At 39.3% G+C, this 25,838-nt stretch overlaps 2 protein-coding genes, 1 long non-coding RNA gene and 1 other non-coding gene across 5 annotated transcripts in view; 1 reads left to right on the top strand and 3 right to left on the bottom strand.

Annotated features, from left to right (window-relative positions):
* PRSS12 (serine protease 12) overlaps positions 1-2,548 on the top strand; it is a 71,077-nt gene extending 68,529 nt beyond the window's left edge. For both annotated transcript variants that reach the window (XM_046657065.1, XM_046657066.1), the window contains one exon: positions 208-2,548. In XM_046657065.1, the coding sequence (XP_046513021.1) occupies positions 208-515 (308 nt within the window). In that variant the 3' untranslated portion in view covers positions 516-2,548. The remainder of the gene's footprint in view (positions 1-207) is intronic.
* Positions 2,549-2,782: 234 nt separating this feature from the next.
* LOC124237441 (uncharacterized) lies at positions 2,783-3,878 on the bottom strand. The gene is made up of 3 exons (XR_006888004.1): positions 3,498-3,878; positions 3,207-3,249; positions 2,783-2,992 (listed from the first exon to the last, which is right to left on the bottom strand). It is a non-coding gene; the product is annotated as an uncharacterized LOC124237441 (long non-coding RNA).
* LOC124237717 (small nucleolar RNA SNORA24) lies at positions 3,317-3,447 on the bottom strand. The gene has a single exon (XR_006888100.1). It is a non-coding gene; the product is annotated as a small nucleolar RNA SNORA24 (small nucleolar RNA).
* Positions 3,879-24,303: 20,425 nt separating the features above from the next.
* LOC124237350 (bifunctional heparan sulfate N-deacetylase/N-sulfotransferase 3) overlaps positions 24,304-25,838 on the bottom strand; it is a 160,525-nt gene continuing 158,990 nt past the window's right edge. The window contains exon 14 of the mRNA XM_046656897.1: positions 24,304-24,934. Coding sequence (XP_046512853.1) covers positions 24,815-24,934 — 120 coding nt within the window. The 3' untranslated portion in view covers positions 24,304-24,814. The remainder of the gene's footprint in view (positions 24,935-25,838) is intronic.

Raw genomic sequence — 25,838 nt, 5'->3', positions numbered from 1 at the left:
GTGACGGGTAAGAGTATGCTAAGTACAAACACTAAAAAAGGCAGCTAATGCCATTATTTACCATTTAGTTATCACTCATTTAAACTACACTAATGCCACCATAGGGCTTTCCATTTCAAGACTATTAAATGTTCATTAAACTGTTAAATGTAGCTCTTTTCTGTAAGATCTGTAGCTGGAATCTAACTCAGGTATGTCGTCTGACAGGACGAGCCTATTCAAGAACTCTGCAGCAAGCTGCCATCCCCTTACTTCCCAAGAGGTTTTGTGAGGAACGTTACAAGGGTCGGTTTACAGGAAGGATGCTCTGTGCTGGAAACCTCCTTGAACACAAACGTGCGGACAGCTGCCAGGGAGACAGTGGAGGACCACTCATGTGTGAACGGCCAGGAGAGACCTGGGTTGTGTACGGGGTGACCTCCTGGGGGTATGGCTGTGGAGTCAAAGATTCGCCTGGTGTTTATACCAAAGTCTCAGCCTTTGTACCTTGGATAAAAAGTGTCACCAAACTTTAATTCATGGAAACCTCAAGAGAAAATAGTATTTAAAGAATCTGTTGGAAAATTTTCAGCTTCCACTATTAGCACTCAGCCAGAGATGATAACTGACAGAGACTGAGATGCACGATTCTGCTTTGTGTTGTGACAAAAATTGTGTACCCCTTTGCTGCTTCTGAGAATTTGTGAACATTTCTGGTTACAGACACCTCAGTGTAATACTGATTATCCTTAACTAGCATTTGCCTACTCAAATTAGTTTCACTGGAGATGCTCTTCTTTACTCTCACCTGAGCCTTATTTATCTCTTCTGCCTATTTCTCAGCATTCTCCAGAGATTAATATACACTGTGTAGAGAAGTGTTTTCATTTATTTGGATTGAGAACTCCTTAGAATTGAACATGGTGTATGGATTCATATTAAGTGCCCACATTTAACATAAAAATGCCCTTTACTACACTCAGAGTGGCACTGTTTATGTAATTTTTAAGCTCAGATTCTTTTCGAAAGGCTGACAAGATATCTTCACACATCTATCTCTGTAGCCTTTGTCAAGTGGGGAAACCGAGGGCCAAAAAATAAAGAATTCCATGATAAACCTAGACTGGAATAAGATCAGTCACAATACATTCCTGAATGAATGGCAACCAGAGAAAAACACGCCTAGCTACCTGTGTATGTTACCAGCAAAATTTGAATTCCTGGTAACACAGTAAAGAATGCCTTCAAGTTGTTGGATGAACCATGTAACTTATCCACCTTATTTAACATTACTCATTACTTTTAACTACTTCAAACCGGTAACTTGGTAAAATAAGAAACGTTAACTTAGCATCATGCTCCATTGTTTTCTGGACAATGATATAAGAGTGCCATCTACTGCAACTTTCTGGTAATTGACTTCAAACTGTAGATTTCTAAGACTATCCAGGTACAGTCCCATTTAATAGAAATACACCATTAAAAGTGCTTTCCCCGCCTACATAGTGGGGAAAAGCTCTGAATAACTATTTGTTTCAACTGATTTAATTCACACCAGTTATGTTAGGCACTGCATTAAGTGGCTATGCACTTCATGTTGATTTATAAAAGGCCGCTAAGACTTTATGGCATTCCTAGTTTTAGAGGGCAAACGGAGACAGCTGGTTAAAGGCTATGACTCCAAACTCCAGAAGAGTCCCAATGCTGACAATGGTATTCTTCCCCCACAGTTCTCCAGTCTAAAGGCAAGTTTTCCCTCTACCTCCCAGAGTTGCTTACCATGCACCCTTCAAGGACATTCTGGGCAGCAATGCAAAATCTTTGTCCAAATATAAAAGGTATGCCCCTCACGATACTGCAGCAATCCATACCACATATGAGAATGACTGCCAATATCGAGCCCTTCCCCAAATCCCAGCTAGTTTAAAGACTCATATCCAAGGGATAGAAGCATAAAGAGGTGAAGAGGTTGGCCTGAACTTTAGGATTAACGGTGCAAGTGACTCTTGAGTGGCTAAGTCGCCAAGGAGGAACTTTAACCTTCTGCATCAAAATGTCTTTTTTGTGAATCCTCAGCTTTGTAAAAAATTGGTGCTGACCTACAGGTGCTTTACAGTTTACCACTTTGCAGAACTGCAATGCTACGTCAGGTAGAAATAGCAGCAGACTTTTTTAAAAGCTCATGATTTTGATAAAGGAACTTTTTAAGCATTTACATCCAGAGACAACGACAGCACATACATGTACAACGGCTTGGGAAAATTGTGCGATACACGTGGGAAAAATGTATCTTTACTGCAACTTTCTTACAGGCTGCCCTTATCATTGAACTCCAGTGCTGGTGCAAGCAACACACTGAAATTTTACCCAGACCAGAGATCGGCAAACTTTAAGGACGGACAGTTGACAGGTGGCCTACAATTTGCTCAACCCCGAAGTAGAATAGTGGGTCCATAAAATATGCCTTTATTGTAGCTGTTTTTCCTTGTTAAACCTTAAGTGCGACCTTTAAAAGACATGAGTGTTCAGTGCACATTTGTGTAAATAAAGTGCCTAGCTTTGCACCTTCTATAGTTGCCTAGTTGCCTTAATCTTTTGTGGTATAAAAAGACTGCTCTCTCCCTTAGTGGTAAACTGGTTTTTATGCGTAAGTTTTCCCCAAATGCTGTGATACCTTACAACAATCTTCATGTTACCTCCACATGAGCTCCTAACAGTAGACAGGGAGACAGTCTGTTTACTATTACTATTATTTGTGACTGACTTTCCCACTATTAATTATTCAGTCAGGGAACACTGATTATCCGGATGAACCAAGCATTTTATTTAATTATAACAAGGAAGCACTCACTTATTCTACTTAAATACCATACTTAAAGGTAACATTCATGCTTATATTGAAAATAGACATTTCACCACACTCAATCCCCGAGCTGCTGAGATTTAAAATCATGCATGACAGTGCACGGCAGGATGCTATTTAAGTTTCCACCCATCACTTTGGATCTAATACCTGCAAGAGAAGAAAATCAGCTTTAGAAAACTCTGGTCCGTGTATTTACTTCACCGTGCTGAGATCGTAGCAACGATTTCTACTTTCTACTCAGCTGGCCCTTTAGTCTTTCAGACTACAAAAATGCCAGCAAAATGGGCCAGTTTTGGCATTCCAATCCCTTAGCACTAAAAGTTTCAGATTAACTCCGAAATATGAGTACAAAGGAACGTACCTGGTTGTTTCCCATCACTCATCGGAACCATCAGTTCAGCTTCCTAGGAACATTTGAACACTAGTTAGATGTACGCCCAATAACCCAGCACCCTCCAGATTTTTACAAGTGAATGTTACTTGTGCAAGTCAGAATCTGATACCAATTAAATGGTGACAGCTTTGCCAATAAACAAGAATATGCTCTTCCATGGCTAGGAAGGGAGACTGCCACAGCTGACAGGTCCCAAAGACACATGGAGATTCACAATCCCAGAACTGATCAGCAAAGACAACTACAGGTACTACTCACCAGCTGGATCAAACCGTGGCGGGAATCAGCACGCGCTGTTGCTATGTAACAGCGGCGGCGTAGACTGAAGATGGCCACGTGACAGAGAGTGAAACTAATGACTTTCTTCCCGGAGCCATCCGGACACTGAACCTGCGCCCGAGGCCCGCGCTCGGCCTCCACTCAGCGCCCAGGGCTGCACGTGGCCGCCGCGCGACCTAATGAACCCGTAAGTCCGCTGAGGCTTCCGAACCCAGAGGCTTTCAAAGCCGACCACAATCTATCACTACACAACTCTTGAATCTCCTGCATTGTCACTAGGCGAAAAAGTTCTGTCCCAATCATCATTTAGCGCGCGAACACGACCTCGAACTTTCACCCGCACTCAACGCCTCCCGGATGTGAAAGGCCGTGTCCGCCCGCGCACGCTCTCTTATACTGCCGCTGACGCTATTCCGGGGACGCGCCGCGGGGGGCGGGGCCCACAGGACTTCTCCCTCCGCCCCGCCCCCCGGCACAGCTCCGCCCCTTCCGTTGGCCACCTCCTTCCAGATGGCCCCTCCCTCCTGTCAGCGTCGTCCCCACCTCCTGGCGCATGCTCTATGTTCAGACAGCGCGCCTGGCCTCCGATTCAGACGCATGCGCACACCGGGGGGCAAAAAACGAAAAACTTCTCGCGAGACCTTGAAATCCAGGCGCTGGCGAGCGCCGGTTTCCTGAGCGAGGTGGGAAGTCTGTGCTTTTTCCCGTTTGTTCTTGTTCTAAGCTTCTAAAGTCACCGTTGTCTCCGGAGCGCCAGGTGCCTCAGTTCTCCGCTTCTTAATCTTTCCGTGGGTTAAGTTTTACGGAACTGGCTGTTTTTTTTGGTCTGTGCTGATCCACGCTCCGCGTCTCCGTCTTCGCTGAAATTGCTGCTCCTGAGCGCAGGTGTCGAGAGTGGGCTCTCAGTGTTTGTGTCTTGGTGTCTTTGGTCAAATATCTTGGGAATATTTGCACTCGATGCTGAAAGCCTCGCCAAAAGGCTGTGTAAACACAATTGTCAGAGAAAGGGCCGGCTGCAGTCAGGACAGGCCGAGCGGCCGCTTGTGCGGTGGCGTGCAACGTTTAGGAGTAGGTTTAGTCTTAGACACGTGCTGCTTAAATGCTGCTAAATTTCTTTTCTATTTCTCTTTATGTTTTTCTCCGATATGCAACACAAAGGATCCAGGTGAAGCTTTTACCTTGTGGACCGTTGGGGGCGGTACGTTGCAGCAGTTGCTCAGGGAAGGTGGTCTCACAGGTCTGGTGACTAACGTGCCACAGCAGAGACCCACAGAAGCTTCATGAAATCACTGCGTACTTTTTTAGGGGGGAGAACGAATTTAATAAGAGCAAAAGTTGCTATTATGGTTAGTCTTGGAATGGACAAGTTTATAGGAAATGTAACTTGAAAGAACCAGAGCTGTTTCCAAGGCTGCCCTTATCACACCCTCTTATTTTCTCGCTGCATCTCACTAACCAGCAGAACCATTCAATAGCAAGGCTTCAGTACCGAATCACGTGGGGACTTTTGCCAAATTAGACCATTTAGAATCTCTCACTCTGCATCCGTATTACTTTGCCAGGGCTGTAATAGCAATACCACAGACTGGGTGGCTTAAACAACAGGAATTTATTTTCTCACGATTCTGGAGGCTGGAAGTCTGAGATGAGGTGTCCACAGCTTGGTTTCTCTTGAGTCCTACCCCCTTGGCCTGTAGGTGGCCTTCTGCCTGTGTCTTCACATCCGCTTCCCGCTGTACCTGTCTGTATCCTAACCTCTTACAAGGACACCAGTCATATTGGATTAGGGCCTGTCCTAAAGACCTCATTTACCTTTAATTACCTTTTTGAAGACGCTGTATCCAGATGGAGTCATATTCTGAGATACTGGGGATTAGGACTTCAACATGAATTTAGGCACAATCCAGCCCATACACCATCCACTTATGCTAAGCTATAAAGTTTTACTGAAGATTTTTAAATGAATGCTTCCATTAGGTTAAGGGGCTAAAACATCAGTGAATGAGAGTGTGTGTGTATGTATATGCCTGCATTTTTTGTAATGCTCTCTTCTCCATCTTGAATTTTAATATCTTCCCAACTATTTATATTTGTCAAAATTGTACTCAGCTTTGAATTCTTTACTTAAATATTACTTGTTCTATGAAACTTTTTCGTTACTCCAGCTGAATTTGATTTTTCCCTTTTTGGTACGCTATAGTACTTAACTTGCATTTTTCTTGTGGAATCTTTATTATCTTATAAACTTGTGGTGAAGGATTGTGTCTCTTATTTGAGGTGCCTAGCATAGTGACTTGCGTTAAATGAGCACTCAATTGCATTATTGGATGCTTTGAGGTATGCAATATATATTTCTGGAATTGAGAAAGTTTTATATTTTAAAAAGCCATTTCTCTCTAGGAGGTGGAGTTAATCCCCCTTCCCTACCCCAGTACTAACTCGAGTGTGGGCTGTGCTTAGTGACTTGCTTCAAAGGGTAGGATAAGGCAAGAGGGGGAAAGCATAACATAATAGTGGATCAATCCAGCAAACGCTACCTAGGCCAGATGATCAATGTTAACATCAGTGATAAATCATTTTGATAGTGTTGTACCCTGATAAGATGTGATGAGAAGAACGCTTCTCCTCCCTCTGTGTTATTTTTCCCTAAAGCCCTAAGTCTAAACATGAGAAGAATATCAGAGGAAATCAAATTGATGGACATCCTACACATTTCTTAACTGGTACTCAAAACTGTCATGGTCATGAAAAGAAAAGTCTGTGAAATTGTCACACCAGAAGAGACGAGACATGATGACTAAATGTAATGTGGCATCCTGGCTGGGATGCTTAAGCAGAAAAAGGATATTAATGGAAAACTAGTGAAATCTGAATGAAGTGTGGAATTTAGTTAATAGTAATGTGCCAATGTTGGTTTCTTGGTTGTGACAGATGTACATGGTATTGTAAGATATTAACAAGAGGGGAAATTGGATGAGGTGTGTGTGGGAACTCCCTATACCATATTAACAACTTTTCTGTAAATCAAACTATTAAAATAAAGCTTAAAAAAAGCAATTATAACTTTGTAGTCTGTTGTATTTTCATTTTAAGACAAGTGGTGCTTTACTGATGGTTTCCATCTACTATCAGTGTGACAGCTGTCTCTGAGATGGCAATATTTCTAAATTTGTGGAGATTTGAAATCAAACCTGATGAATTTAGTCACTATTCAACCCAAATCTTTGAGACTTAGAATACTCATGAGAGAGAATGTGGTAAAAGAAGAATTAAAAATTGATTGTAAATAAAGGTTGGTTTAGGGATTTTAAAGGTAGAATACAAGATGAAGCTGTTAGAACTGATAAAATGATGACAGGATAATATTTCCATTCTGCATTTGATACATGAACAGAAACAGCTCAGCTCATTATAGAAAACTCGTTCTTCTTGGCTATGTTGCTTCTGTCTACTCTGTTTCCTTTTTCCTCTTGTGGTTTCAGTATAGAAACTATGGTAATAATTAGAAACAAAATCAACATAACTGACATCTCTCATGTGAATGTTGAGATGAATGGGAGCAAATATAGCCAAGTAATAGCCTATGGGCGTATTTGCATTTTAAAATACTTAGGGAAACTAAACTTGCAGTCAGTGTGTACTAGCGATGTGATCCTGCTGTTCAGAAAACTGTAATAAAGGTATACTGTCTAGAAGAGAGGAGATGAGAGTTCTCCCCTGTCTGTACTGGAATATTCTTTTCAGTTTTGAACACTTTGTTCACTTGTTAAAACATTTACAAGACTCCAGCAAATGTTTATTGAGCAGACGTGGCCTTGCCTCAAAACTACAATGGAATTGATTAGCTTATAGTCAGTGATATCACAATTTTTCCAAATTATTCAAAGCTCAAAGCCTAGGAGTCAACTTTGATGTCTTCCTAGTCTTCATTTTCTGTTTAACGTATATCTGTATTAGTGAATGTATTGGTTATCTTTGCTGTGTATCAAATTAACCTAAAGCGTGGTGGTTTAAAACAATAAGCATTTATTATCTCACATAATTTCTGTGGTTCAGGAATCCAAGAGCAGCTTCACTGTCTCAGTGTATCTCCTGAGGTTGCAGTGAGGATGTTGTCTGGGGCTGTGGATCCTCTGCCAAGGTGGCTCCCCCACAAGCTTGGCAAGTTAATGCTGACTGCTGGCAGGAGGCCTCGTTTCCTCAGCACGTGGATTTCCATGAGGCTGGTTGAGTGTCCTCATGATAGGGCTGCTGGCTTCCCCCAAGGCGAGTTGTCCGAGAGGGGAAGTCCCGATGCTCTTTATGACCTAGTCTGAGAAGTTAGACATTTGTTAGAAGTGAGTTATTAATTCCAGCTCTCACAAAAAGGGAGGGAAATTAAGCTCCATCTTTTAAAAGGGAATATAAAAATTTGTTGACACAAGGCAAAACGGCCACAGTCAGAACGGGTGAGGTTGTGTTGAAGTTACAAACAATCCAGAATCTTTATGGCTTAAAACAACAAAGGTTTGTTTCTTGTCATACTCTTGCCCAGTTTAGAGACTCAGGCTAGTGAGACCATCACCATTTGTAATGTTTCTAGGCAATGTGAAGGGAGAAAGGAAGGTGGAGAGTCACACCCTTGTTCTTAAAGGCTTCTGTTCTGAAGTGTTGCTTGTCATATTGCCTCATATTTCTTGGACCAAAGCAAGTTGCGTGGCCACAGCTAATTTCAAAAGGGTGGGGAAATGGAACCCTACCGTGTGCTTAGAAGGAGGAGAATCAGAATATCAGTGAACAGCACTAATGATTTCTGCAGTTGCCACATTATAAACTTTCTTACAATTATTTTTTGTATTTACCTTTTCCTTTCCTTTTCTCTATTGTCATAACTCTCATCTAAGACATGTCTGAGCTGTCTGCCTACTTTTCTAACTCCCCTTTTCCAATCAACTGAGTATATTCCTGAAAGGTTAAATTTCCTGAAGTAGCATTTTCTGCATGTTAGTCACTTGCTCCAGAACTGTAATGGCTTCCCCAGTGATGATCAGCTCCACTTCCTAATCCCTGGCCACACTACAATTTATGTTACACTTAGCAAGCTCCTTCCTATTTTTGTTCATGGTATTTCATAGCATAGACTATATTTCCTATGCCTGTGGAGTAGGCAGCCTTTTACAAGGCTCCCAGTGATCCCCACCTCATCTTCCCCTCTTCCTTATGTAATCCCCATCCCTTGAGTGGCAAAGTGATGAGACGTCACTTCTGAGATTAGTTTATAAAGGACCCTGATTTGCTGCTTGCGTTGATGAAGCAAGCTGCTATTTTGGAGAGGCCTATGTGGCAAGGAACAAACAGTGGCCTCTGGCCAGCATCCAGTAAGGAACTGAAGCTGTCAGACTAATAGCCCACAAAGAACTGAATCCTGTCAACAGCCAGGTAAGTGAGCTTGCAAGGGGATCCTTAACGAGTCGAGCCTTGAGACGACGACAGCCCCAGCTGTTGACTGCAGCCTGTGAGAGACACTGAGGCAGAGAAGCCAGCCAAGCCATATCTGGATTCCTGACCTACAGAAAGTGTGTCAGATAATAAATATTGTTTTAATTCAGTAGAGTTTGGGATAACTTGTTATTCAGCAATCGATCACTCATATACTTGGCATGTTCAAGGAACAAAAATGAGACCAATTTGATTGGAGTGGGGTAAGCAAGTAGGAAGTGAAGTTAGAAAGGTAATAGCAGGCTACCCAAGGCCTTATAAGTTGTTGTGCAGTTTTTAGGTTTTTTGGTGTAAGCTTGATAGCCATTGGAGAGTTTTGAGTAGAGAAGTGAGGTGATCTGATTTCGGTTTTACACATTCTCTCTCAGAGTTCTGTTGAGAAGAATCAGAGTAGTGGTGGGGATAGGGTTGGAGCAGGGGAACCAGTTAGGCTATGATACAAATGAGGGAATGGTCTTGGCTTAGTGGTACTAGTGGAGGAAATAAATGATTTATTCTGGATTTATTTTTATGATAGAGCTGACAGTATTTGATGACAGATTAGATATAGGATATAAGAGAAAGGGATATATGGGATATGAGAAAAATGACTTCAAGGTTTTTTGATTATTTGCTGAGATGAGGATGCCTCAGGGGTAGCAGGTTTGGAAGGAGGAGTTCTCAGAAGCACATTTTTGTACACGTTAAGTTTGAGATGCCTTTTAGGCATCCAAGTGGAATTGTTGAGTAGGGAGTTTGATATATGAGTATGGAGTTCTGGGGAGAGATCTAGCAGGAGAAACAAATGTGGGAGTTGTCAAACTACAGAAAGACTTAAAACCATGAGATAGGATGTTAGCACCAAAGGACAAAGTATAGATAGAAAATAGCATCAAAGACTGAGCCCTTGGACGTATCAACATTCATCTACCAGGAAAAATAGCAGGAACCAGCGAAGGAGGTTGAGAAGTGAGGCAAGGAGAAAGCCAGTGGAGTGTGGCGTCCTGAAAGTCAAGAAGAAAGTTTTTCAAATGAGAGGGCGTGATCAACTGTTCATGATACAAGTAAGATGTGAGTTGAGAAATGACCACTGTAGTTAGCAATATGAAGGTCATTTGTTAAGAACAGTTTCAGAGAGAATGGGAGGAGAATCGGAGACCTTGGATTTGGCTAACTCCTCATTTGAGGAGCTGTACTATAAAGGGGGAGAGAAATGGGGCAGTATCTGGGGAGGGCTGTGGGATCAAGAGTGGATTATGTTTAAGCCTGGGAGAATGTAAAGCATGTTTGTATTCTGATGGGAAAGATCCAGTGGAAATGGAAAAATTGATGATGCAGGAGAGATTTGGCAAATTGCTTGGTTGATGAGGTGGCATCTTGTACAGAAAAGAGAAGTTAGCCTAAGACAGTAGTTTAGGCTGTTCATCTGTGGAAACAGGAGTATACGGATACAGATGCTGGTGGGTGACTGAATTTGGTGGTATGAACTTTTGAATGTTTTCTTCTGTTAATTTTTTCCCTTTTTCTCCAGAGTAATAGAAAGCAGGGTCATCAACTGAGAGGGAGAATAGGGGTATTTGAGGAGAGAGGAGAAGGTATAGTTAGGAGATGGTGTGAATAGACTAGGAAATGCAGTAGGATTCCTGGGCCACTTTAGGGGCTCCCTTGTAATGAATTTAAATTCATTTAAATGAAAAAATTAACATGATTGCATATTTTCTCCACGTCAAGCTCAGCTGCACAGGTGTCGGTGTGGAGCTGACAGAGAGTTGAGATTAACAAAGTTTGGGGTTTGTGAAGAGAATAAACACGTCAGAGAAGGGAAAGGGAATGTATGCCAAGGAGTCCGTCTAGGTCTATTGATTTGCCACGGAATGTAAACGAGATAAGGAAGGATAATAACACATGAAAAGAGGGAGGACATTGAAAATGTAAGTAGGATTAGTGGATTCAGGGGTGATGTTGGGTCAAAGGAATTTTGGAGCTAGGTTACTGGAGTAAATGACACCACGAAACGTCTATGATGTATATATTGTATTTCTTGGGAAGTTTAGCAAGCGGCATGCTGAGCCTTTTGTGGTTTAGCATGAAAAACCGTGGGGTTGCCCAGGTGTTCTGTGATCTGACCTTGGTCTCCAGCATCTCACTAGTGACTGCCTGACTTGGTTGTGGAAACACGAATGTTGATGAGATGCTGCACTCACATTTCATTAAATGTTTAACATCTCAAAAGCTGGACTTTTTTTCCTTTCCTTCCCAGATAGCTTGTGATCCGTGATCCTTGGTTTAATCTATTTACTAATGAAGCCTTTGTTTTTTTTGGATTGTATGCCTTTATGCAAAAGAAGATGGTTTATTTAATATTTAATATAGCAATATAGTATATTAAAATGGAAGATCTTATTACTGTTTTAGAATATTAATAAACTAATATTTGTAAAATGTTTAATGCTTTTATGCTAGGCATATTAAAATAATTTGAAAATTAAGTGATCACTTGCTAAAATTCTCTTTACTTGTTTTTCTTTTTCTTTACTTTCCCCCATAATATACTTTATAGATGTTTCATGATGTCAAACATTTACTCCAGTACTCCGATCCAAAATCCCTTTGACCCACCGTCCATAAGGATTATAAATATTTTTGTTAGTGAAAAGATAAGCTTATGTTTATGTAAAACAATGGAACGAAAATTCCAAGGAGCATCCAATTTTTGAGGCCACTAGGTGGCTCTGCTACCCTATTATTTAGGTCTGTGTTTAAAACCCTAGACAGTTTTGAATTAAATACATTCATTTATAATTGTGTATTAATGTATAAATGAATGTGTAGATAATAACATGAAAATGTTGGCTCTACCAACCTACCCTCTGGACTCCAGTTTTATATAATAAATATCTATAGTGAATATTGAAAACCTCAGATTCGACCAGAAGGGAACAACTTTTCCCAGACAGAGATTCTAAGAATATAGGTGAACTGCCACTGACCTTTTTTATATGCAAACTTGACGTAGAGGTTTTTTAAATAGTAAATTAATCAAGTAGAGATTTAATTCATTTCCTCTTGTCTGAAGTATTTAAGTTGATACATTTTTGAGGTGAAGTATATCACTGTAGACAATGATTCTGTTGGAGAAGTGAACAATTTCTTCCCAATCTCCCAGAGGACCAGGACATAATCGTATTCATCTTACCTTGGTTGTACTCTACTCGGTATACCTTCAGTGAATGCTTGTTAAGTGAGGAAGCTGGGATGATAAAAGTGAAAAAAAAATTCTGGGAAATTATATGCAATGTTCAAAATGAAAAATGAATTACCGTTTAGTATATTAAAGCAGAAATGACAAGTGTGTTTTGGCCTTGGGTACATCTTACCTCCGTCTCTGCCATAAGTTTTAAATTGAGGGGCTTTTCCCCCTTCCTACAGGAATATATTTCAAATTTTATAATGGAAATTATTTCACAGAGAACATTTTATGACAAACTTTGGAACTGGTCCCTGTTAGTCACTATTTACAATTAGAATAGATCTTCTTTGTCTTGAATCTCAGTATTAGAGGTTTATATTCTTCATGAGACAGTAAGGACTGTATTGATTAATTTCTGTTTGATCATCAAAGAACTGACAGGGCTTAAACAATGCTCTCTAAAAAATTTTAGCTTGATCTGAATCTAGAAAAATCTTACTCTTTTTTTTGGAAAAGTAAAATAAAAGACTTCAGATGGTATATGAGAATACTCCAATTTAATATATAAGACGTTTTAGTAGTTATTTCTTAATTCTATCCAAGTAAATTTATAGAAAATTAAATAGAATTAGAACTAGAGAAATGACTTTTATATTTCTCTATTTTGAAACCCTTTTATTTGTATGATAATTTATGTAAATGGCAATCTTTCTTAAAAATCAGAAGAGTCTTAAAAGAAATCCTTGGAATTCAGTAAATTTGATAAAAGTGTTAAGAATTTTTGAACATTCATCATTCTTTAGGGCACTGGGCAGTAATGACTGAGAGGGTCTAAGAAGGGAAATTATATGAAATGAGCGGACACAAAAGGGGTGCTTAAAATAACAGTTATTTGATATTATTACCTCAGGGAGGTGATAGTAATGATAATAGCTAATGTTTATTGAGTACCTTATATGCTCATTAATTAACTCATTTCATCCTCACAACAGTCATATGAGGATGTACTGTTATCTCCATGTAACAGGTGATAAATTGAGGACAGAGAAATAATGTAATTAACCTAAGGTTAGGCCTGTAATCTGACTGGCTCAGAGTCCACACTCTTAATTGGTGGTGTGTTGTAAAGGAAGAAGAATGATATTAGAAATGTCGACGCAAATAATCTATAACCAATCCATAAATCAAAATTGGGATGAGTTCATTATGAGCCAGATCTGAGGACTAGCCCGGGGCCTTCCTTCCCCAAAGAAGGAAGGGCATGAAAGAAGTGGGATGTACAGAGTGGTTATATACCCTCAAAGAGCACATATCACATATGATAGGAATGTCCCTTTTATGACAGTCACGAGATTGCCTAGCCAGAACAGCACAGTGACTCACACAGCAGGTAGCAGGGTCTGCCGTCTCAATGGACACAGCAGATAGCAGGTCTGTTGTCTGGAGCTGAGTGGTCACAGCAATCGTTTCTTAGCCTAGGGAGAGATGCGTATCCTTAAGGAAATGTCAATGTGAGGGAAGTTGTGTCTTTATCTTTTTTTTTTTAAGGAAGAGTGGCCCTGAGCTAACATCTGTGCCCATCTTCCTCTATTTTATGTGTGGGACACCTGCCACAACACGGCTCGTAGGTCCATGCCAAGAAGCCAAACCAGTGAACCCTGGGCCAGTGAAGAGGAGCACACAAACTTAACTGCTATGCCACCAGGCTGGGTCCGTGCATCTTTATCTTTTTTTTTTAAAGATTGGCACCTGAGCTAACATCTATTGCCAACCTTCTTTTCTTCTTCTTCTTCCCAAAGCCCCCCAGTACATAGTTGTTTATTCTAGTTGTAGGTCCTTCCAGCTCTGCTATGTGGGACAGCACCTCAGCATGGCCTGACGAGCAGTTCCATGTCTGTGCCAGGATCCAGACCGGTGAAACCCTGGGCCGCTGAAGCGGAGTGTGCAAATGTAACCACTTGGCCATGGGGCTGGCCCCCCATGCATCTTTATCTTAAGGGCATTTGTTCTTGTCTTTGGGACATAGCAAATGCTTAAAGCAGATATACAATGCATGCTAAATGGCCATGTCAGGCTCTTTTGGAAAAAGAAGGTCAGGCCAAATTAGTTTTACAACAAATGGTTTCCTCACATACTCCAATATATCCTATTGCTTGCCATTTGTTTATCAGGTATAAGATAAATATAAATCTGGGCTCAAATCTTTGACTTTGCTTCTTGTGTGACCTTGGGAAAGTTATTTATCCTTTCCAAACCTGTTTATTCATCTGTAAACGGAAGCTAGTAGTATCTTTCTTTTAGTAGTGTTGTTAGGCTAATTTCCAAGGTTTGTCTGATAACTAGAAAGCACTTTGTAAGGGTTAGGTTTTTTTTGTCTTACATTTAAAAATTATTTTGCTAATTTTATTTTTTTAGGAATTTTTTTATTATTTGTCTGAATTTTGTTTCTTGTTTAGAAGAAAGAGCTGTAAGTCCTTGTATGATTGGGAAATATATATCTTTGTTAGTAATATTTATTGATTTGTAAAAAGTTCTGATTTTTCTAACACTTAAATGTAGGAAAATGTGCAGTGTTAAAACTACCATCTTTTGCCTTTCTTTCTTCCCCAGTTATTTGTTAAGTTAACTAATTCATTCAACAACATTTATTGAGCACCTGTTATGTGTCAGAGACAAGACACATAGATATGGGGATACAGTGATGAAAGAAAACAGACAAGTACACCTGCCTTCAGGAAGCTTATTTGAGTGGGAGAAGACAACAGATGTAGTAAAATCAGTAAATTATATAGTTAGTTATGAGATCATAGGTGCTATGGTAAAAAAATTAGCTCAGGGTAGTGGGAATCAAGAGTGCTGGGGAGGGAAGAAAAGGGTGAAATTTTATAACAGATTGTTGGTGCTGGTCTTTTTACAAAGATGACATTTGAGCAAAGACCTAAATAAAGACCCACGAAAGGAGTTAGCCATGTGGCCATTTGAGGGAATGTCCGCAAGAAGGCTCCAAGATAGTCCGCAAGGAGGCCAGTGCAACTGATGCGGAATGAGACGCGGAAGGAGAGGAACTGAGCTCTCCAAGGCGGTGGATGTCACATCACGTAAGGTTTGTACTGTGACTGAAAAGAAGACCTGTTGCAGGATTTTTAACAGAAGAGCGCTTTGACTTAATATGTAAAAAGGTTACTGTGGGTGTTGAGTTGACAGTAGATTCTAGGGGACAGGGATGGAGGCAGGGAAGATATCCCTCATAAAGACGATTTTATCTCAGAACAAGGTGGCAGTGGTGGACCTGGAGAGAAGTGGTTGGTTTGGGATGGAATTGAAGATGGAGCCAACAGGATTTCCTGATGGATTGAATGTGAAGTGTGCCAGTCGAGATAGTGACTGTCCTAACATGTTCACAGGTTCTGCCCTCACTCCAGGCAATATTATACAGGGGCCTGACCTGTAGGGTGTGTCCACCACAGGACAGCAAAGATCATTCTGGGGGAAAATCAAAATCTGCAGTTTTGCTCCATCTGCAGACTCAAGCCTGCTATGTCACTGTGCCAGCCCTGGCTCTTCTTTTTTTTTTTTTAAAGATTTTTTTATTTTTTTCCTTTTTCTCCCCAAAGCCCCCCGGTACATAGTTGTATATTCTTCGTTGTGAGTCCTTCTAGTTGTGGCATGTGGGACGCTGCCTCAGTGTGGTTTGATAAGCAGTGCTATGTCCACGCCCAGGATTCGAACCAACGAAACACTGGGCCGCCTGCAGCGGAGCGCGTGAACTCAACCACTCGGCCACGGGGCCAGCCCCAGCCCTGGCTCTTCTTAACGGAGGCAGAGTCTGTCAGTGGTCTCAACCCTGCCTGTTTGCTCTTTTTCCATGAGTCTCCATTGTTGCTAATTGGACCTAGGATTTAATGCTTATATAGTGAGTATAAATTCCATAATCCACAACCTGTGCAGAAATGTAGCTCTCTTTAGTTTTCAATAACTATCCCCATTCAAGATGTGTTTCATCACTTTGGGGATTTTTAAGTTTATTTTAGGAAGATCCAGTCAAATTCAGGGTTCTTCTCTAACTTTTTTCCCAAGGCAGACGTGACAATGGACATGAGGGAGGAGGGCAACATCTGGGCCTCAGCCATCATCTGTCCTTCGCGGGCACTGGATAATCTTCATCAAGTTCAGTCTTTGGTAACTGGCCTCTGGCTTCCACGGTCTGGGCTCCCCCCATGCCCTACCGTCATCAGTCTGTGCAGGTCAGTAGGTGTCCTCCTGGTCCCAGCTGCCTGGGCCCTTTGGATCTAAAGGCCTGTTCTTAGTGACTTCTGCAGCTTCCGTGGAGAATGGGAACTTTGATGTGTTCTCCTGTGCCACGATGGGACCTGTGCAGTCTTAGGCCACATATGCCTAGAGCACCATGCACTATTTTTACTATTTTGCTCCCACACCATAGGTGGGCAGAGCACATAGAGAATGTTGCTACTTTGCAAAGATTTAGATGGAAAGTAGGACACAGTTTTCTCAACTCTTGGATCCTCAGTCTTAAAGAAAAATCTCTCATCCTTTCATTTTTAGGACTCAGTTTAGTGGCAAGGAGGAAGGGCAGGGGGAGAAGAAACTCATGCTCCAGTTTACCTCTCTTCTCCCTTTCCGGCATTCCTTCATCTCCAGCCAGGCAGCTTCCAGTCTGGGAGTGGAATGGGACAGTGGTAGGAGGCATAGTTTGGCTTTCCTTCTATTTTCTTTCTAGTCTATTGTTTATGGTGTAAGTCTTGGCTTTTAGTTCTTAAATTCCTTCCCAACTCCTATGCCAGCAGCTCTCACACTTTTTGGTCTCAGGATCCCTTTACATTTAAAAACCTTGTTGAGGACCTGAAAGTGCTTTTGTTTCTAAGGGTTATATCTATCAGTATTTACTGTATTAGAAATTTAAATTGAAGAATTAAAAAATATTAATTAATTTAAAAGTAACAAGAGCAAACCCATAATAGGATCATGGTTTTAATGAAAAATAACTATGTTTTCCAAAACAAAAAAAATTAGCAAGAAGAGTGGCATTGTGTTACATTTTTGCAAAGCTCTTTAATGTTTGGCTTAATAGGAGACACCTGGATTCTGATATCCAATTTTGCATTCATTCTGTTTTGATACGTTATTTTTGTTGAAGTATGTGAAGAAAATCTGACCTCCCACAGAAATGTATTTGGGAAAGGGAAGTGTATATTTATAGCCTTTTCAAATAATTGTGGGTATTTATTTTTGATACTACTCAAAAGCTTGACAAGTGGTATTTTCTTAAAGGATATTTGTAATGTGGAATCTGAAACCAAATCAATGAACTTTTCCTACTCTGCTACATTGAAAGCTATTGCTTTATCTTGCCCTAAGAATAGATCTTTTACCATTATAATGATTGCACCATGTATAATGATTTTATAGCCTCATGCATTCATCATTTGGAAAATATTGCTTCACTGGGTTATGCAGATCTTCCAAATGTTGATACATTTCATTATATAATATTAGAAAATCATATTTGTTAATATCACCATCAATCTCATCAGAAAAAGTATTTAAATATTAGTCTGCTGTTAAGCTCCAGTAGCAGATACAAGTTCTTCAAAATTCTAATTTTCACTTGAAAGCTCAAATTTTATCATTGGCAATAAATACTGTCAATTGTTTTTCTTTTTTTTATGCTAAGGAAGATCCACCTTGAGCTAACACCTGTGCTAATCTTCCTCTATTTTCTATGTGGGTCACTGCCACAGCATGGCCACTGACAAGTGGTGTAGGTCTGCACCTGGGAACCGAACTCAGGCTGCTGAAGTGGAGTGCACTGAACTTAAACACCAGGCCACAGGGCTGGCCCCTCAGTTGTTTTTCTTGAAGTGACACACTTTGTTCATTTTCAAAAAAATGTCTGCCAGTTCCTCAAGTCTGAATAACCATAGTTCTCTGTCAGTCATTCTTTCAAGTAAAAATGATGTTCCACGAATAAAGTAACTATTTCAATGTGCAACTCAAACAATTGCTCAAGTGCTTTTCCTTGAAACAGCTCTCTCCTTCAGTGTGTAGCAGAGGCACTCAAGGCACACTTCACCTTTTGTCACAGAGAGTAGTATAAAGACAGGTACTCAAGGATCGAGATTTAATATTAATAATCTTTACTGTTTCATCAAAGGCATTCTTAAGTGAAGCTGACTTTTTTTAATGAGTGTGTGACGGTGAAGAATACAATGGCTACTGCTACTTATTGCTATTACTGCCTTGATTTATGTTAAAGCATTAGCTGTTTTACTCGTTATTGCTAACGCAGAATCAGTGAACATATCAACACAATGACAAAGGAAGAGAATAAATTAATATTATTATGAAAATAGTTTTAGGGGCTGGCTCTGTTGCTGAGTGGTTAAGTTTGCGCACTCCTCTTCAGCAGCCTGCAGTTTGCCAGTTTGGATCCTGGGCGCAGACAAACGCACTGCTCACCAGGCCATGTTGTGGAGGCATCCCTCATAGAAGAACTAGAATGGCCTACTACTAGGATGTACAACTATGTGCTGAGGCTTTGGGAAGAGAAAAAAAAAACAAGAGGAAGTTTGGCAAAAGATGTTTGCTCTGGGCCAGTCTTCCTCAACAACAAAAAAAAATGAAGAAAAGAAAATAGTTTTGGCCTTGCAGACCGGCTGAAGGGACTTGGGTCTGCCAGGAGTCCACAGACTACACTTTGAGAACCACGGCACTACAATTCTAAGTTAGGCTCTGCACCAGGACAGAGGCCTTACCTATTAGTCAGTGTCCTGGATGACATCCGACATCTGATGCTAAGGTCAGCTGCTGCTTAGATCTCTTGCCTCTGTGATCATCTGTTAGTCCTGAATATTTAAACTTATTTTTTTACATGAGAGATTATTGCTGCTGTGGTTCTTATAAAAGTAGTACATGCACTTGGAAATAAAAATTCAAATATTTCTCCCTGGTCCCACACTGTCAGCCCATTTATCAAAGGTAGGTCCCTTTTACCATTTCTGTTTAAGTTGTGTTGATTACCTCTGTAATTCCAACTATCTTTCACCTTCATTTCTTGGTTTGTCAACTTTAAGCAGGATCTGTTGGCTCTGCATGTGAAGGATGAGGCCTTTAGCTCATTTATATTCTTGTTCCTCATTTACACTCTTGTTCATCTTCCTGATTTTTGAGCATACATTAATATTTTCATTTTTGTTTCTAGCTCTTTTTGTTCTGTTGGTGTCTTTAAATAATGCACTTAAACATGGATTTCTGCTGAGCTTACCCCAGGCCAAAAGCCCAACACTGTTCTCTGAAGAGAAGTGAGGCAGGGGAGGTTGAACTACTCAAACTCGGTTTCTGCTTCCTACCTCACCACCTGGATGATTCATGGCTCCTCTCCCGTGACAGAATGTGTGAGAGACGGGAGAGTCCGGGGTTGCGATAACTGATGAGAAAAGAAAGCAGGGGGAGAAGCCGTTCACAGTGATCACGTTTGACTTCTTCTGTTGACAGATGAGGAAATTGAAGTCCCAAAAGGAAAACTGACCCACCTAGTGTTATTTATTTAAGAACAGATATTAGACTCCAGTCTAATCTATCCTCTTCGCTCTTCCTGTTGTACTGAGGACATCCCTGTAACGAATCGGGAATAGAAACAGTATGGTTTTATCAGGTTGATCATAGATGGGAATAAGAATTTGTCAGTGTTATGTTTTCATAGCTTTTTATTGTTTTTTAAAATTATAATCTTTAATTTCTTACATTTGTCAATTTATTCATTTGTATGTGAAGTAAATTTTATTTTTTGATAGTATATTGTTTGTGGACTTTTAAGAGTTTTGTTTGCTTTGAAGAATACAAATTAAGTTCTGGAAAGATACACTAAAGCCCTGAAAGCATAGAGCATTTCGAGCTTGCATTTCTCTTCAAAGTGGTTGAAACTGAAAAAATTCAGATGCAGGATGTTATTTACCAAATAGAGAAAAGAAGACCAATCTTCTCTGGTCCCACTGTATAAATTATGCATAATATTTAAGAGCAAGATCTGGTTTCCATTTCAGTTATTGATTTGAAATAGAGCATTTTGGCATCAAAAGTGTAGACAGCAGGCATTTCCTGCACTTAATTTATTCCCTCATAACCAAGAAGCAGCTTGATGTAGACAGTTTTATGTAAGATTTGTCACAGATTCTGTGTGCTTTGGAAATGTTTCACATTTCATTCAGCTTAATTCAGTTTTCTGTATGATAAAATGTAGGCAAATATATTCTTCCTAACAATATCTTGGAGACTTTATGCTCTGAGTATTTAATTTGTGAAATTTGCTTTGACTTCCTTGAAAGGGATTGCTAGGCAAATAAAATATTTGACTTGAATCTGGCAAGTGAATGTCTTCTTAAATACTTATTGACAGTATTCAGGATTTCTCTTTCTCTAAGAGAAGCTCTGAAGAAGATGGTGAAAATGTAGCTGGTTCCAATTTTAGTGATTTATTAATCTTTCTATTTATAACTTTTGGGAATAGACTGAAAAATGATAGAAACTCAAAGATTGATAGTTGTAGGATTAATGGAAGAAAGTGCAAGGGGAGCTCAAAAAATAAATTTTATATACTAATCAATAAGGAATAAATTCTTTGTGACATTTGTTGAGTGCTGAATATATAGAGAACTCTTAAAGACAACAAATCGAGGAGAACAAATGGCAAGAACTAGCAGTAGTACCAGATGGGGGGAAGTGACCCCCAAATTCTGTTAGGTACCCTTCACCACAGGTGAGAGCCTTACTCGAAGTAGATTCTAGATTTTCTTGGGAATGGAATCAATGTTACATTCTGTCTGTAGCGTTCATCCTCAAAGGTCAAATTCATGGCTTGAGCCCATGAAATTTAGTCTGTTCTTAGGTAAAGTAAGTAGAGAGAAGGTGACACTTCAAGCCAATACAGAAATAATTTGTTGAGGATTATCCACCAGAGGTATTCATTGCTCTTCCATGACTGCCAACTATTTCAGGATGGTGGTGTGCGTGGAGGGTGGGGTGGGCAGGAAGAAGGCAGCAGCTATGTTGTAGGTGGTAACCAAGCAGAGTCGGCTTTGGCAGAATAGAACTCAACTATACAGTGTAAATTGAAATTATAGAAATTCCTTCATCCTGAAATATTTGAGCAGTTTTGTGGCTCCTCATTAATGAGCGTTGGGGCTAAAATGTGTCTCCTGGCACTTGCAGTGCTGGTATCTATGGAAAGCATAATATTATAAGTCATGAACATATAATGGGTTTGGCTTATTAACCAGTCACCAGTTGGTCCTGGAGTAGATGGAACATAGGATGGCATATTTAGATAGAAAATTGGGAGTCAGACGTATTCCAGATTGGAGAACTGTGTGTGTGGGAGACAAGCCTATGGGGAATCATTTGGTGCATGCATGCTGGGTGGGTTATAACATGAGAAAATCTCATGTCGAGAAAAGAAAGGGCCTGGAATAGAGAAAATGAAGTTTGCGAAAATGTAGATAAATGTCTAACTCCCCCCACCCCTTCTTTTTGCAGAGATTGTTTTGCTAGATTTTTAGTAGACATCTAAGACTAGCTAACAGCTTTCAGAGTTTTAAAGAGAAGAGCCCACTTGTGGGGAGCAGAGCAGAGTACTGGGGATAAGAAACGCAACAATCATTCGGGTTCTCAAGTCTGAGTTAATAGCTGTGTGTTTCTCTTCTTCTCTTATTCTAGGGTCCCATGAGTGACCCTAGGAGCTGCTTGACATCTATGAGGACTAAAAAGAAAAATTACTAAAATTGGTTAGGGGAAGGATCTGTGAAAGGTTATATCATTAAAAAAACCCAACTTATTTCCTACTTGGAGGTTTTCCCTGCCTCTCTCCATTTTGAATTATATTAGTCGTATGTATGTTCTATAACCACCTCCAACCCTGTCCCAGGCAAACACAAGCAATCAAATACCTACTTATTACCTAAAATCACCAAGCCCAAACTCCTCATTTTCTTATCACAGTTTATTGTTGTACATATGAGGTACCATGCTACTATCAGAATTATATCCAGGTTTTTTATTTTAAAAAACTCAGAGAAAAAAATGTTTCCAGTAATTTTCATTCAATGTGAATGACAAGATTATTATAGCTATAAACACTGAAATAACCATTCATTTCTTCCTGAGGAAGTTTCATATTTTAAGCAATGAAAAAGGAATTCTATACAAAGCTAGTTTTAAGTCACATTCTCTCTCACTCTTTTTCATGTGTATTTATGTCACTTTCAGAATAGCCTAATAACCAGCTCGAGTATATAATGTGGAAAGGACGCATGTGCTCCAGAATTTGGTGTTGCCTCCAACATACATCGAGTGGTCAAAAATCCTTTCAAAGGTTTGCTGCTGTAGGTAGCCAAATACCTGTACTTTGAATGAGTAAATTTTGGTGTGATCTCTTCATTTTTCTCCTTTTATTATACAACCATCCAGTATGTTTTTTAACATTTATTTCAAAGGGTGAGCTGTTCAGTTGACTCAGTTTACCTAGACAAAATTATGCCATTAGCAGCTTTGTTTAGAAGTTTAAATGCACATCTCATCTTTAAAATATAAATGTATCCATTTTTCTTTTACAAGTAGAAATGTTGCCAAAACGAAAACCTGATACTGTATGTGACTGCTGGGGCCTATTCTTACTGGGTTTGACCCTCTTAAGCCAGTTTTCCTAAATTAGTGGAGATGAAAGACTATATTCATTTTCCTAGCGTGTTGGGCATGTGCTGCTTCATAAACGGCAGCAGGAAGCATGAGGTTTACTGTATTTGTCCAAATGATTTTGGTTTTGCTTTTACAGTCAAGGGTCTTGAAAACTATTTTTTCCCCCCAATTCTTTCTGCTAATAGCTGATTAAAAATTAGTATATCATTTGGGTACATAAAACTTTAAAAAACATTTAATTAATAATTATAATGTAATTTAAAAAATTCATAGTAAGTAGAAGGATCTTAAAATTTGTTTTCTAATTAATCAATAATTGATAGAGTTTAGTTTTACACATTATAATGACAATGAAAATATTTGGGCTATAGATTTTCCTTGCAAATCTTTTGTTTCTAATCATACATTTTGATAACATTTTATAAAGTCTTATGTAATCATAGCAGGGAATTTATTTACTAGTTAAATTTTTTATGTGTATAATACATTTAAAAATTAAGTAAGTATAAACACGGGAAAATAAGTATGACATTCTTTTCTTTTTTGAATACTTTATTAATCGTATAAGCCTTTAAAATTTAAGTGTAAATATATTTATGAACCATGCCTAGCTCATATTTGTACTTCCTCCATTTAATTTAGTAGATAATCCATAAATTTAACTATGTTCTATTGTCTTTCACAAGAGTGATGTATGAAATATCCTAAAAAAATGGGACTCCGCCCTGCTTATTTTTTTCTGCCTTATATTAAAAGTATCATTGCAAATATCAGGTTAAAAATCATATATTAATTTGTTTTATGTTATAAATCTCTACATTACACAATTTCATTTTGAACTATCTGGAAAAATGTAGTTTTTCTATAATTTAAATGTAAATAACCTAACACATCATCTAGAGAAACTGTCCTTAGTTTTCATTTAATAGGTTTTGTCTTGGGGGAACATTAAAGAAAAAGTTATTCACATTTAAAGTCAGTCTGTTTCTGGAGATGACACACACCTCAGATTCTCTGCAAACATTTCTGTAGAAACAGTGAGGACCAGTAGAGTAGATCTGCAGCTCACAGAAAGGGGACATAAGTTGTCAGTGATATATCTTCAGACCCTTAAATTTCTCCCTTATAGAGGATTTCGTCAGTATACTTTATATTATTTATTTACTGTTTTGGAATACTCAGTGCATTTCTATTTACCATCCAATGGATTTACAACATATCTTTCAGTATAACAATTACGTTATGATAGAGGAATTAGTAATTTTTACATAAATGCACTAGACTATGTGTATGAAAAAAATCACTTTTTTTTTTTTTTTGCTATGGCGCTTATTTTCTCTTTTTTGGATGCAGATAAAGCTCATATATAACTTTTCCACTCTCATATCTAGCACAAATTGTAATTTACAATTCTTTCTAAATACTTCAGTGGATTTATATTTTGGCAAGCATTTTTCATGGGTGTTATGCCTTTGGCATTTTATGCTACATTGCGATGTTTATTTTGCTTGTTGTTTTGTAGGACACTTCATAGAATCAAAGAATGAGAAAACATTGTACAGGCAAACAGTGATCTAAAAATCTACAGAGACACAATCTTAGTTGATATATAAAAGTGTAAATAGTACTACGAATGGAACAGTTCTGCATTTGTGTTTGCTATGTATACTGGTTGCTATTGACCTCCACACGAGTGCACAGTAGTCGACAGTAATCCCACAGGCTCAGACATGGGTTAAGGGAAAGGCCACAGGCCTCAAGGTTAAGTCACAGATAGTTTTTCTTTTTTCCTGATCATCCACATGCCAGCACATGGAAGGGACTTGGTTCTTTTTCTCATTGGAAGAGGTATATTTTTAAATAGCCTTTTGGTAGCTTCCGGAAGCTTTGGGAAAGGTGAGCGTTTCGCGGAAGATGGATTCTCCAAAGTTCCCTCACGGTGCTATCTCACCTTCTGCAGCTCCTGTCTCAGCCAGGACGGCAGCGGCTGCCCCAGCTTGTGCAGCAGCTTTGAGAGGTCCACGTTGTGGTCTCGATAGTAGCTCGATAGAAATGCTCTGCTCTAAGGTGGGAGGGGAGATAAAAGCACACTTATTTTGTTTATTCAATTATACTTCATATACTTTGACGATGTTTACATCTGTATCAGGTATACCATACCCAGATCAAAATTTACTTTACGCATGTAGACTCTTTAGCACAATATAAACACGGTGACTCTGTTCTTCAATACCCACACTCTAACTACATACACCGTTTCTAATAGGGAAAGAACTTTTGTATGAAACATGTAATTTACTTGATTTTGCAGAATTAAATGTTAAAATAACTAGACTGAGTTGCCAGAAATATACTTGTAGCAACCAATTGGATCTAATATTATGCTCTATTGAAATCATCCTAGCTTTTAAGAGAGTTAGTTTGGTAAATCTATAACATAAAATACTCCTCTGTCATCATTAATTTACATTTAGATTCTGAAGGTAGTACTTTCTTAGATCTTTTGAGGCATATACAAAATACTCACTGCTAGAACAGTCTTGTGGTGAGACATAAAAGTGCAGCAGGTAACGAGGAAGACCTGTAACCTGGTGTATTTGTACTATTGACCCAAGAAGGAGAAGAATACCTTGTAAACTATCTTGCCTCATAGGGAGGTAGATTCCCCTTCAATAACGAAAAATATTTTAATAATTGAAATAGTCAACAACGGGGAGGGCTGCGTTGTGAGATGGCATTTGGTGGGGCTGATGTATAGTGTGGGTGACCGGCGTTAGGAATGCTGTGAAGGCGGGATTTCTGCCTCTGTGTCTGTACCTCCCTGCTTTATATTATTCTGAGATTTTTAGTTGACTTGAACTTTTAAAAAGTTTTTATTTAATTCCTCGTGCTATTCTTTTTAAATGTCATATCTGGTAGTCCATTTTAAATGCCATAGGAAAATAAAGTCTCATTTTGTATTGAAA

This window comes from Equus quagga, chromosome 3 (assembly GCF_021613505.1).
Source record: "Equus quagga isolate Etosha38 chromosome 3, UCLA_HA_Equagga_1.0, whole genome shotgun sequence".
In the NCBI taxonomy this organism is placed as follows: Eukaryota; Metazoa; Chordata; class Mammalia; order Perissodactyla; family Equidae; genus Equus; species Equus quagga.
The sequence above is the reverse complement of the archived record's forward strand: the minus strand, read 5'-3'. Positions and strand labels throughout refer to the sequence as shown.